The sequence below is a fragment of the Merops nubicus genome, unplaced genomic scaffold (assembly GCF_000691845.1).
Source record: "Merops nubicus isolate BGI_N331 unplaced genomic scaffold, ASM69184v1 scaffold33326, whole genome shotgun sequence".
Taxonomy (NCBI): Eukaryota; Metazoa; Chordata; class Aves; order Coraciiformes; family Meropidae; genus Merops; species Merops nubicus.
The window spans coordinates 10,656-23,607 of record NW_008617522.1 but is presented as its reverse complement, the minus strand read 5'-3'; the positions used below and the strand labels follow the sequence as shown (position 1 = coordinate 23,607).

The following is a 12,952-nucleotide window of genomic DNA, read 5'->3' as shown; positions in this document are numbered from 1 at the left end:
GTGACAATGGCTTGTATTCATTTGTCCTTAGTGCGTTGTTATTGGCCTGCAGTCAACAGGAGAGGCAAGAACATTGGAAGCTTTAGAAGAAGGTGGTGGTGAACTGAATGACTTTGTTTCTACAGCAAAGTAAGTCTGAAGTTTGCTAGAACTATCCTTTACAAAATTAACCTTGATCCAGCACAGCGTGTGCAGTAGTTTGTCCTTTCATGTGTGGAACATGCATTGGTGCACAGAAAAGTTTGGTGTCCTTTAGTGCTGCTGTTTTTTACTTAAACTCCCTGGACAAAAAATCTGACAGGATTTCTCAAGTAAACCGTTGGTTACCTTGTAGTTCTCCTGGCACTCTGAAAAGATGTTTTCAGGTGTGAACAGCCAGCACTGTCCTCAGGCTGGGGCAGGGGAGAACTCACCAGGTGTACTGCCAAAGCGAGTTACAGTCCTCACTTCCCTCTTACCAGACCCAATCTTGAGACAACCTTGCTAAAGATTATTAATAAAGTTAATCTGTCATTTAAACTGAACCCTAAGAAAATGGCAGTAGCAATACCCCTTGATACCAAAACCAAATTTAGCAAGCTATAAGTAAGTGCTGTTAAGTAAATGCCTCCTACTTTCAAGAAGGTGACAAATACAGTATATGACTGATAATTACACTGAGTACTTGTGTAATAGCATTCAGAAGGAATTACTCTTCAGAGCAAGTCAAGCAAGCTGTTAAAATGTTACAGGTTTGTACTTCAAATAAATGCAAATTGGACTGAGGAACCCTTTTTATTTATTTTTTTTTTTCCTTAAACAGGGGAGTATTTCAGTCTCTTATTGAAAAGCACTTTCCAGCTCCTGACAGGAAGAAGTTGTTCAGCTTGTTGGGAATTGACTTAACTGCTCAAAGTAATAACAATTCACCCAGAGACAGCCCTTGCAAGGAGAACAAAATAAAGAAACGGAAAGGTGATGCTTAAGTTCTAACATTAATGCCATAGTGAAAGTGGCAATTGTAGAGCTGCCTAAGAGTAGACTTTGGAAGAAATATGGGAATGTAAATAATTGGTGCAATCACTCGTGAAAGAACATGTATTACAAGTCTCTAAGACTTCTAGAAGTTTCCATTAACAGATTTTAAAACTGCTGCTGAAGTAGTACATGACCTGTAAATTCTGGTTACTACTTTGCCCAGAATTGGGTTGATCTAGTATGGGAGCATATCCCAAATTGCTGTGCATATGTCAAACCACTTCCTGATGCAGTCATGCAAATAATTACTTTTTTTTCCTGAGGCTCAGTAAAGGGAAGCCTGATACCACCCCTCTTCCCAGACTGACTGGGGGTTTTACCAATAAGCAGGTGACATTAAAAACCTTGTAAGAGTTCTGAGTTAAAACTTTAAAACAGTTCTATTTTAGACTTTTTTCAAGTTTGTATGCAATGGTGGTAAAACAAACCTTGAAAGTAGACTACAAGGTCTAATCTAATATGGTGGTGTTTTTTTTTCCCCTTCTGTGGTGATGGAATTAGGTGAAGAAATGAGCAGAGAAGCCAAAAAAGCTCGCAAAACAGGTGGCCTTGCAGGTAGCAGCTCTGATGAGAGTGAAAGTGAGTCTGATGCTTCAGACAACGAAGAAAGTGACAATGAGAGCTCCAAGTTTTTGAGTTCTGGAGATGATGATGACTTCAACCCATTCAGAGATGAATCCAGTGAAGATGATGAAGATGGTAAGACAGTTTAAAGTGTTTCATCAAGCAAGTCGCTGTACTTGCAGGCAGTGACCATGAAGTCTTTTCTAACCATCCCAGTAAGCCAAAACCAGCTGTTTGATAACTGTGTAGTTTAATGAGACTGGAATTTAGTACTAGAGTGTTGATCAACATATTCTGTAAGTAGATTTTACACACTGGAGTTCAGACTTTGTCACCTCTTGTAACAAGACTAGCTTTTCAAATGAAAGGATGACTTTATACTAAATGCTTGAAACTTTTTGAAAATACCTTCTATTGAACTTTTTAGATCCCTGGTTAATCAGAAAAGAGCATAAAAAAAATAAAGAGAAGAAAAAGAAGAAAAGTATAGACCCAGATTCTATTCAAAGTGCCTTACTAGCTTCTGGTCTCGGATCCAAACGACCTAGCTGTTTTACTTCCACTGTTGGTACCACCACTTCTAGCACCAACACATCAGGTAAGAGCAAGTCCCTTTGATGTTGCTTCCCTTTCTTAGCAGTTAGGCAGCAAAATTCTAAATCATAAGGAGTCTCTCTTAAATTTCAGCAAACAGCAACACAAACAGCAGCTTTGTAACAAGTCAGGATGCTGTCGAAAGGGCCCAACAAATGAAAAAAGAACTACTTGATAAACTGGAAAAGCTGGCTGAAGATCTTCCACCTAATACACTGGATGAGCTTATAGATGAACTGGGTGGTCCCGAAAATGTTGCAGAGGTAGGCTGGTGTTCACACTTATAAAAAAAAAAGTTTTGTTTTTTTTCTGCAGCCATGTATTATCTGGCTGCAGTAAACTCAAGGTTGCATGTCACCTACTGAGCTGTTAAAGATAACTTGTTTATCAGTGCTAGACAGTAGTCTCACAGTGGTGGAATGTTTCCTTGCTGAATGCCTCTCAATTAAAGAGAAACTTGAAGATTGTATTGGAATGCAGAGAAGAGCTCTGGATGGGTAAATAAATGATTTTTAAAACTGGTAGTATGATTTACCCAACAAGAAACTAGACTCTATTTTTTTTTGCTTTATAGTGGTATATTTCTCTTAACTAGCTGTAGTCAACTTGAAGGTGGTTTGTATAAAACAAAGCAGCTTTAGTTCATCTTCCTTGGCAATGAAGATTAAGAAGCTGTGTAATAAACCTGTGTTGGTGAAAAGCCTGGTGAAGTATTATCTCTTTTGGAATAACTTCTAAAACATCTTTAGTAAGCTGTCTGTCTGTATCAAGCAGAAACATTGTTTTAAAACACCCTGTTGAAGTCAGTGACAATCTCAGCTGTCAGTTTAGTGTATTTTCTTAGTGGTCTTGATAAATCCCTTATGGACAGTAGTATAAAGCCACATAATTTCTACATAGATAAATACACATTGTTATAGTTCTGATTCTCTGAGTTACCTCTAAGTAAATGTTGCACATAGCAGATAATGACATCAACCAAAAAAATCCAGGTTCTCTTATGTAGTTTTGCACTTGGAGTAAGTTCCTGAATCTATTTTAATGTTTGTATGTGAATAAATAGCATCATAGCTTGGTTTGGGTCAGGTAGTAAAGTTGGTATTGCTATAATGAGCTTGTATTCCCTTTTGTCTTTAAAGATGACAGGCCGGAAAGGGAGAGTTGTGAGCAATGATGATGGCAGCATATCTTATGAGTCAAGGTCTGAACTCGATGTGCCTGTTGAAATTCTCAACATCACAGAAAAACAGAGGTTCATGGATGGAGATAAGGTAGTTCTTAATGATACCCAACTTTTAAAAAAAAAAAAACTTGTCAGATGCCATAGTAACACTGATTAAGTTCCTCAAGTTGTGGCTCTACATTACCCCACAGTGACTTTTTAAGTACTGTAAGTGCATGCTAGATAGAAAGCGTTTTCTGTTCACTGCTGTGTTCTGTTTTTCAAATCAGTACATTCAGTTGCCCTGTCTAGGACATGGCTGCAGCATGCTTAAAGGTCAGGCTGTGGTTTGGGTGGCCACAGAGGCCTGTGCTCACGAGATGTGTACACGTGTGCCAGCTGAAAGCTAGCACCTTTTGAGCTGGTCTTGTAAAACACCATATGCTTAAAAGGCAGATAAACCCTCCACATCTCTGTGATTCCTTTACCTGGATCAGTGTGGGCCTCTGCTTCCAGGGGGAAATAATGAAATGGAGAAATGAGGAAAACCACTGACTGACTTGATAGGAAAAACCTTCAGTGAGGAGCTGAAGGGAAAAGGTGGAGGGCTTTCACCTTAACAAGGATTGAGAAGCAATGCTGGCAAGAGTGACAGATTTTTGTCCTTTATGTTGCACTCTGCAAGAAAGTACTAACTGGAATAATGGTAGAATTGAAGCTGATAAAAGTTGGAGGGGAGAGGGGGGGAAAAAAAACTAACACACAACTTTCCTGTGCTTCATTTGGGCCATGTTACCACAAGAGGGCAAGTCAAGTAAATGTAGCTCTTGGTGTGGAACTTCTATGGTCTTTTGCTGCGCTTGAGAGTGAATACTCATGTTCCTGTGATCTCTGCACAGTCCAAACATTTGCATTCTTCTGAGGCAAATGCATTCACATAATAGAATGGCTGTTTCCTTTTCCTTATACAGTATTAACAGCAGACTTTTGCCTTGTGTTGGTTGCTATCAGAGCAAGTCTCTGTGTCCCCCTCACCTTTTCTTTCTGAAGTGCAGGCCAGCATCAGAGAAACCTGCCCTTTGGAATGGCAAGACTGGTGCACTGCCTCACTTCACCCAGTAAAGCAAAACCCATTCTCTTCCCTCAAAAAAGATTCAGTCATTTCTAACTCTGGTAGAGAGCAATGCTTTCTCCCCTGCCCCTTCTTCTTGTGATAGGAAGATCAAATAACAGTGAAACTATTCCAGAGCCATGTTAGGAGTAATTGTAAAGTTAATTTTTTTTAGAAACTGAAGCTTAATCTTGGATTTATTGCTAACTAACAACTCCTTTCTTAATAAAAGAACATTGCCATAATCTCAGAGGCTGCCAGCTCTGGGATATCCTTGCAAGCAGACCGCAGAGCTAAGAATCAGAGGCGGAGAGTTCACATGACTCTGGAGCTGCCGTGGAGCGCGGATAGAGCAATACAGCAGTTTGGTAAAGAACTTCTCTGTATCTAATTCTGTGTTCTAATCCAAGGAAATTAAGATAGATTAAGCAAGGACCCTTCCAATCCCCTTTACCCATGAACAGAATCAACTTTATCTGTAGTCCCAGCTAACAGTATTGAAAGCTTTGAGAGAAACCTAGCAGAGAAAACTTAAACTGCAGCTTAGGGCTTTTTCCATGGCTCAAGTATCCTTATGGAAGTTGCCACAGGTAGAGCATTTGAGCACTACCTGCCTTTGGTATATTGCAGGAAAAAAACCAATTTTCAGCAGGCCCAAGTTCAAGTTCTAGCTGTTTGTCTTTACTCTTCACAATTCATAGTTTATTAGAAATGTTCAATTAAGAAGAATTTATTTAACATGTGTGCTTCTACTTAATTATCCAGGAAGAACTCATAGATCCAACCAAGTGACTGCTCCGGAGTACGTGTTCCTAATTTCTGAATTGGCAGGAGAGCAAAGATTTGCATCTATAGTTGCAAAAAGGCTAGAGAGTTTGGTAAGATTGTTTCAAGAAATTGATCCCTCATTTGAGGAAATACAACTTAGATCTCTTCTCCTTAAAACTTGATTTCATTACAAAGATGTGTCTTAACAGGGAGCCCTCACTCACGGTGACAGACGGGCGACGGAAACTCGAGACCTCAGCAGATTCAATTTTGACAACAAGGTGATGGCTCTATTTCTGTTTGAAAGCTCATGCTGTGGTGCTTTTTCCACAAATGACCTCTTGAGGAAGGGTTTCTTCCCTCTCTTGTCAAGTGCTTTTAGCTGTGTGACTTCCTAATGGGAGGCCTCTTTCTGAGCTAGCCAGTGAACATTCTTAATTCTGTTTACAAAGCCACATGGAACACATGTAATGTGTGTAAATTACTTTTCTGCATTTGCTCACTATCCAAGCCTTAAGTAAATGGTATGTATCCTTTCAGTCAAACTGAAAGATTAATTTGGCAATTCTAACTGGACATTAAGACTGGGCTGTTTATATAGTGCAGTTTATAATGGGAAAACTGATAACCAGCTCCCTTTACTACTGTGGAGAAAAATGTTGTGTTGGGAATTGCAAATACTGATTAAACTCTGTGTGCTTGGGGCTGAGGCACAAACACTGGATGGCATTGTTAGAGCAATGTTCTTTTTCTTACACAGTATGGCAGAAATGCTTTGGAGATTGTTATGAAATCCATTGTGAACTTAGACTCCCCAATGGTCTCACCACCTCCTGATTTTCCTGGAGACTTCTTCAAAGGTAAGTATAATTCACTGGATGTAATAGCTACCTTTTGATCATTCTCCAGTATGCAAAAAATGCAAATAATTTCAGGGCAGAAAAGCTTTGTTACTACTTAAACTGACCAGCTGGCCCAGGTAGGCTCTCACTAGGTGTTATTCCCATGCACATTGCTTGAATGCTGAAGTTCACATGAAACAAGATAATATGAACTCTCCCAGTATAAGACATGTTCTATATCTGCTTGGCTAAAGTATTACATGCAGTCCTTCAACTTCATTTTCCCATTATCTGTTGCAGTATCTTATTCTCCTGTGCCCTTAATTTTCCCTGCTTGTGCTTCCTGGAAGGACAGAAGGCCAAGTTCTGTCTTGATTATTGATGTATTGGGTAGAAATTGCAAGTGGTGTATTTGAAGTGTCAGAAGTTCTGGGATTGGATCCTGAAACAAGAATGCTAAACAAGCTGTTACTTAATTGGTTTATTTTTAGATGGCAAAGCATCTATGATTAAACTTCTTTCTTTCTCCTAGATGTTCGTCAGGGATTGATTGGTGTAGGCTTGATAAATGTAGAAGACAGATCTGGAATACTCACCCTTGATAAAGGTATTTGTGTGTTTAGTGTATCTTTGGAATTTCATCAGGAGTATCATATATCATGATAGTGGATTCCTAGCAATAGAACTGAAGTTGTAACTATGTAGAAAAGTGACTTTTTTTTGGGGGGGACTTGAGAATGTTTTCCTCATTTCCCAAAAAATGGGTTTAGGTCATCTCTTTGAGACTCTAAATACTGATTGAGAGGATGTTGTCATCAATCAATCTTTCTTGACCTAATATGTGTATTTCTTATTCTTTAAGATTACAACAATATAGGGAAATTTCTGAACAGAATCCTGGGTATGGAAGTGCATCAGCAGAATGCATTGTTCCAGTACTTCTCTGACACATTAAATGCAGTTATTCAAAATGCTAAAAAGAATGGAAGATATGATATGGGCATCTTAGGTGAGGATCAATTTCTCCGTACTCTTGTACTCAAGTAAGAGCAGAGCAAGAGAGTAACTTCATCTTTTCTTTTTTAAGATTTGGGCTCTGGGGATGAGAAAGTAAGGAAGGCAGATGTGAAGAAGTTTTTAACTCCTGGATATTCTACCTCTGGACATGTAGAACTATACACAGTAAGTCCATTCTCTATCCTCTTTCTATGAGCTAATAAAATTTGGCAATCAGCAAAGCATGTGTTGAGTGAGGGGAGGTTCCAGGCTTTTCACTGGGGCAATATTTGGTTCTACAGTTTGTTAGTTCCTGTCTGTAGGTGTTTTAAAGCCTGTTCCCATTCAAACCCTCCTGCATGGCTGTCTTCTAGATCAGTGTAGAGAGAGGAATGTCTTGGGATGAAGCAACTAAGATCTGGGCAGAACAGACTGGTCCAGATGATGGATTTTATTTATCAATGCAGGTAAGATTTTTCTCTTGGCTTATCTTCAGAGAAGTTTTTTTGTGCCTAACCAAATCTGCTGTCTCATCTGAAAAACTTAATGTTCAGTTCTCCAAAATACTTTCAGTCTTACATTAAAATTCATGTTTGTTTCCAGTGTGATGTATGATGCTCTCCTGTTTAACTGATAGGAATGTGAGCCCAAATTTGTAGCTTTTACATAAACGTGGATCAAGAAACCAGGTGCTTTCACTGTAAAGAAGAGTTGTGAGGTTATTGTAGAGTAGTGGTACTGTCTTATAAAGGTGGCCTTATTTACTACTGCTTGTCTTGTGTGCACACAGAGTTACTCTGTGAAGAGCACAGTAGGGAATCACTTAAGGCAGATACTGGCAGCATGTTTAAACTTACAAAATTTTTTTTTCTTCTTCAGATAAGAAATAACAAGAAAACTGCTATTCTAGTAAAAGAAGTGAATCCTAAAAAGAAGCTTTTTTTAGTATACAGACCAAATACTGGGAAACAACTCAAACTAGAAACATGTGCAGACCTGAAAAAGAAATATAAGAAGGTAACCATTAAAGTTATGCTAGTTTGAAACTTAGAAAAATTTGGAAAGATATGTAAGGACTTTTTTCTGGTATTTGTGTATAATTCTGGCAAGTTAAGAACTATATTTATTTTTCCAGAGCAAAGCTTGTATCTGGGCCTTTTTAAGCTGGCGTACACAGTTTCTGCATTCCCGTGTCTAAAGCTTTCTGAATGTAAACAATCTGATGTGGGGATATAAAATGAGGGGTTTAGGATCTGGGAAGGAAAAGTTTTGCTTCTGTGCAAGGTGTACAGACATGCTCTTAAAGCTGTGCACCCTGTAGTCTAAGCAGTGATTCTGAGCCTTCAGCTGTTGGCTGATGTCACTTGCAATGCTCTAAATGGATTCTTTTGTTTAGAGGCTGGCAAAATGTCTTAACATGTCAGTTTTATGGTCTTGAGTTTGAAAAAACTTGATAAAACTTGAGTTGCTTGATTGTTAGGGAAGCTCTGAGCTGCTGCTTTTCTTGTTAGTCAAATTCTGCTACTGTCAAGCATTTTGCTCATCTTTTGAGATGGCATTTTCATTGCTTAGCTTGGAATTACAGGACAATGTACCTCTTTACCATCATAACGTTGGTGCTCCCTCTTTACTCAAATAATGACAATTTATTTCGTTCTTTATTTTGTTCTTTTCAAGTCTTGATGTGTTCTACTTTATTCCCACTTCAACTTTTCCAGGTACCTTCTGAAGATGCTCTGCCACACTGGTTAGAGCAGTACAATTCTTCTGCAGATACCTGCACCCATGCTTACTGGTTAGTATTTAAAGCACCTACATTTATACAGCTGAAATTGTTCACCTAAGCTAGTTTATCACTACTTCAGTTTTTCTGCTATTCATTTGAAATCTTTGGGACTCTTGCATTTAAAAAAATTGTCCCACGACCAGTCAAATGACCCAACCTTTGAGGGAAAACAGGAAGCGTTGTACTTGCCCTTGAAGACCTGATGTGTTAGGTGAATGCTGATGTATAATTTGCAGTCGTGTAGAATGAGCCAGGAGTAGCTGTGTACTAGAGTCCACCACTCTCAGCCTGACCCTTAGAGGTGTGCTGTGGATGCAGTACCCTCCTCTGTATTTGCAGCCCTCGCTCAACTCTGAATATACATCAAATAACTTTAAGTCTTATTTTTAATTGAATTGGATACCTTCTGTTTGCAGAATTTTCAAAAGCTTTCTCTCTCTGCTGTAGGAGAGGCAACTGTAAGAAGGCAGGCCTGGGATTAGTCTGTGAGGTGGGACTGCGCTGCCGAACTTACTACGTCCTGTGCGGCTCGGTGCTGAGCGTCTGGACAAAGGTGGAAGGGGTGCTGGCCTCTGTGAGTGGCACAAATGTGAAAATGCAAATAGTTCGTCTACGAACAGAAGATGGGCAGAGAATCGTAGGTAAGTGGCTCCTCTGCCCCCTTGTTTCCATCTTGGAGTGGGAAGTGGTTGGATGTTACAAGTCATCCCACATCGAGAGTCACATCAGAGACTTCCTCACAGAATGCTTACAAGGGAAAAGGCTCCTCTGTGTGTCTGCTGGGAGGGGCAGAAGTACAGCTGCTGAAATCTGTATTTGTAGCCCAGACACTGGTTTGAGGCAGGTTGAAGGAGGAAGACAATTTTTAACCAGGCTTTGGAACACTCATTCTCTCAGTTCTTTTGATTTACTAGGAGGAAAAATGTTGTATTCAGCTTGTTCCAGCCAGGCTCCCTTTAAACTGTAAGGGCTCCACTGTTTCCCCATGTCTGGCAAAGAGTAGTAAGCTCTTGAAATAGAGATTTTCCTGAGTTTTGAGGTACTGAAAGTCATGTCACCAGTAGTTTAGAATGACTTCAAGACAATCATGTCATTTGAATGTAATTTTCATTAAATTGTTTGCATGCTTATGAAAATTGATTTCTTGCCCTTTTCAGGTTTGATCATTCCTGCAAATTGTGTCTTGCCCCTTGTAAACCTCCTGTCAACATCAGACCAGTCTCAACAGCTTGCAGTACAACAGCAGCAGATCTGGCAGCAGCATCACCCACAGAGCATCACCAATTTCAACAACGCGTAAGAGGACAAAGTACAGGTGTTGACTTTGGTGTTTGAGGAAAAGGCTGTAAAAGCATATCACTTGCATAAAAATCAGGGACAGATTCCAAAGAAATATAACTTTTTCAGTTCAGTTGTGTGCTCTCAAATACTTTGGGAATAAAGAGATCTAAAAAGGTTGGTAGAACTGAAAGCCAGCAGTTGTTCATGGTGGTGCATCTGTCTTTCCTTATGCTCTCTGTAGTGCTTCCTGTTTGCTTTTACTTTTGGCCTTTTAAGCTACAAACCACAATTTGTTTGAAAATGCTTGAAAAATCCCCAAGCAGGCTTTATTTTTATCTTGTCATACAGTGCTCAGGGTTTAACGCAGTGCATCAATGCCATTGCTGTGGGAGATATCCTTGAATGCATGTATTGAGTATATATATAGAAAATATATATTGGGTTTTTCTCTTCAATTTATGAGTTTATAAAAGCATGAAACCTAGAGGTTGCACATCATGCATTCAGGTTCCTTCCCAGTTTCTGTTTGACAGTGCATGTCTTTGGAAACGGGCATGGACAGGATAAACACAGGAGACAGGACTTGGAGAGAAACACAATCTTAGTTGTACAGCATTGGTTATTGCATTTTTATAGTGTTTATACCCAGGTGTTGCATTTTTTCTGGTTCTCTCCTGGGGGTTATATATTTGAGTCTACAACATGTTCTTTTTGTGATAAACATCTTAAATTAAAATTAGTTCATTTTTAATGTATTAATGGTATTCCTAATGTGTACTGCAAAGACGGCTGGATGCCTGTTTTCCTTAAATTGAAGCATTTCCTTAATCCGAGGTGGTTATGGAAACTTAAGTGCAAATTCACTTCCATCTCGCATACAATCTTATATTTTTTACTTCATTAATGTAATTTAATTTGTCACTTGTAAGATGAAACCTTACTTGAGCTGTAAATTAGAGAACGGGAAACACTTGAGGGTTACGCTGTATGTGCTGTTTCTGTTACCCAGTAACTTGAATACTGTTTAATATGTTGTAAGACATTGTAGAGTTTATCTGGAGCTGTTTAAAAGAAATTGTAATGTACAAATGTGAATAGTCACTTATCTATAATATGGGTAAGTTTTGTTTTGCCTATAATAGTAGATGTTTATAAGAAAGTGAAGGACAATGTTTGTCATTTCTTGCTTGCACAGGTTGCACTATTGAAAAATTGAGATTGTATAAACCTGTCCAAAAAAACTACAAGATAATGATCTTGTAGATGTCAAATAAAAGTTATTGTACTAACAAGAAGTGGAGTCTTGTTTAGGCACTCGCTGTATTCCAAAAAAACTAACAAGTCTGTACAATTGGAATCCGACAGGACGTGGCATGTTCCAGGCTGCTCTAACCCAGCTTCTGTCTTGCAGTCCAGATCTCAGTTGAACTCATTAATGGGGCAAGAAGTAAACTGTGTTTAAACCTGGATGCATGTTTTAGGTGAGGCTCCCCTGACAGCAGCAATCCACTGCAACGTGTGTCACCTCTGCAAACACTGGGTGAGCCAGATGCAAATGCCAAAGGAGGTTTTCCTACACATCCTGAGGCCAGAAGCTCCACAGCTCCAGGCTGCAGTGAGCTCCCCTAGCCAGTTAGTTCCCTTGAGGTCCTGTGGGTGCTGCCTGTGCTGACAGCACCGTGCAGCAGCAGCTGTGTGCTGGGGAGGGAGGGAGGAATCCCTGCTGCCCTCTGAAACGGGCAAGCAGGGGAGTCCCCTGCCCATGCTTGGGGCTAACTGGAAATACAGATCCAGGATGAAGCCGTGTGCTCCCTGTTGCCCTTGTGCCTGCTCTGGCTCTGTAAAGCACCTGGAATGCAGGCAGCAGAGAAGGGGAAGCTTGTCTGAGTGCTGTGATACCAGTGGGAGCTGCTTTGTCCTGGAAGGCTGCAGGCCACAGACAGGGTGTGGGAGAGGATGTTCCTGTTTGGTACCCACCATGGGATGTTTGGCATCCATTCCAGAAGTAATGGGATTTTGAGAAGTATGGTGACAGATCCTCAGGGCAGCAGGCAGCAAACTGAACTGCTAGTAACAGCAAGCTGTGTGTGGACTTTGCTGCCTTTTGAAAAGCTATTATTATTTGGTGTAGAAACAGCAACCATCTGAGATGGTCACATAATATTTTAGATCTTAATCCTCACTAAGAAGGTTCTAGAAGTGGTAGGTTCACAAATAGTGATGTATTTTTTTTTTTTAAAACAAGTCATCATTTAAATGCACTTCAGTTCCCAAGTGCTCTTCTCAGCCTGTTTTGCTAACTGTGACTGTTGGGATGAGCAAATATTGAATGGCATATTTTCTGTATTGATAACCACACTATTTCAGGAGTTCCTAGAGTATGCTTGTAAGCTTCCTGTGGACTCATGTCCCCTGGAGGAGGTCAACCCCAGCAGTACTTAAAAGATCCATCAAAACTCTTCCCATTCCTGAAATCTCTTCCTCCACTTGCTCTCCTTTGCCTGCTCTCTGCTACTTGCCACCATCAATGCCTTGGCTTTGCCATTCAGCCACTAACACATCTGCAGCCACAGCTCTGGAGTGTTCTAACATCCTCAAGGTTAACATAAAAAGGAGCCTTTAAGCTACAGAAGTATTTTCTGTCTTGAAAATTTCTGCTTGGTGGTTGGGGTGTGGTTTTTTGGTAGTAGTTTGTTCCTTTGCATGAGCTGCTGATAAAGCTTGGGGGAGACAAGGAATATAAATAGCTGTGGATGGGATGGGGAACAGCTCTGTGGTGTCCTTGCAGCACTGCCTGTGTGACAAACATCCTCACAGGGAGGAAACAGGAG

At 40.0% G+C, this 12,952-nt stretch overlaps 1 protein-coding gene across 1 annotated transcript; it reads left to right on the top strand.

The window, feature by feature from the left end:
• Positions 1–31: 31 nt before the first annotated feature.
• Positions 32–11,413, top strand: SBNO1 (strawberry notch homolog 1 (Drosophila); the record flags this gene model as incomplete). Its single annotated transcript, XM_008943183.1, has 18 exons — positions 32–129; positions 803–954; positions 1,519–1,716; positions 2,009–2,179; positions 2,269–2,438; positions 3,315–3,446; positions 4,681–4,816; positions 5,214–5,326; positions 5,426–5,497; positions 5,977–6,076; positions 6,591–6,665; positions 6,921–7,067; positions 7,146–7,240; positions 7,429–7,521; positions 7,934–8,071; positions 8,773–8,849; positions 9,288–9,481; positions 9,998–11,413. Coding segments are annotated over 18 exons (2,304 nt in total), but the record flags the coding sequence as incomplete, so codon positions are not given.
• Positions 11,414–12,952: the final 1,539 nt, after the last annotated feature.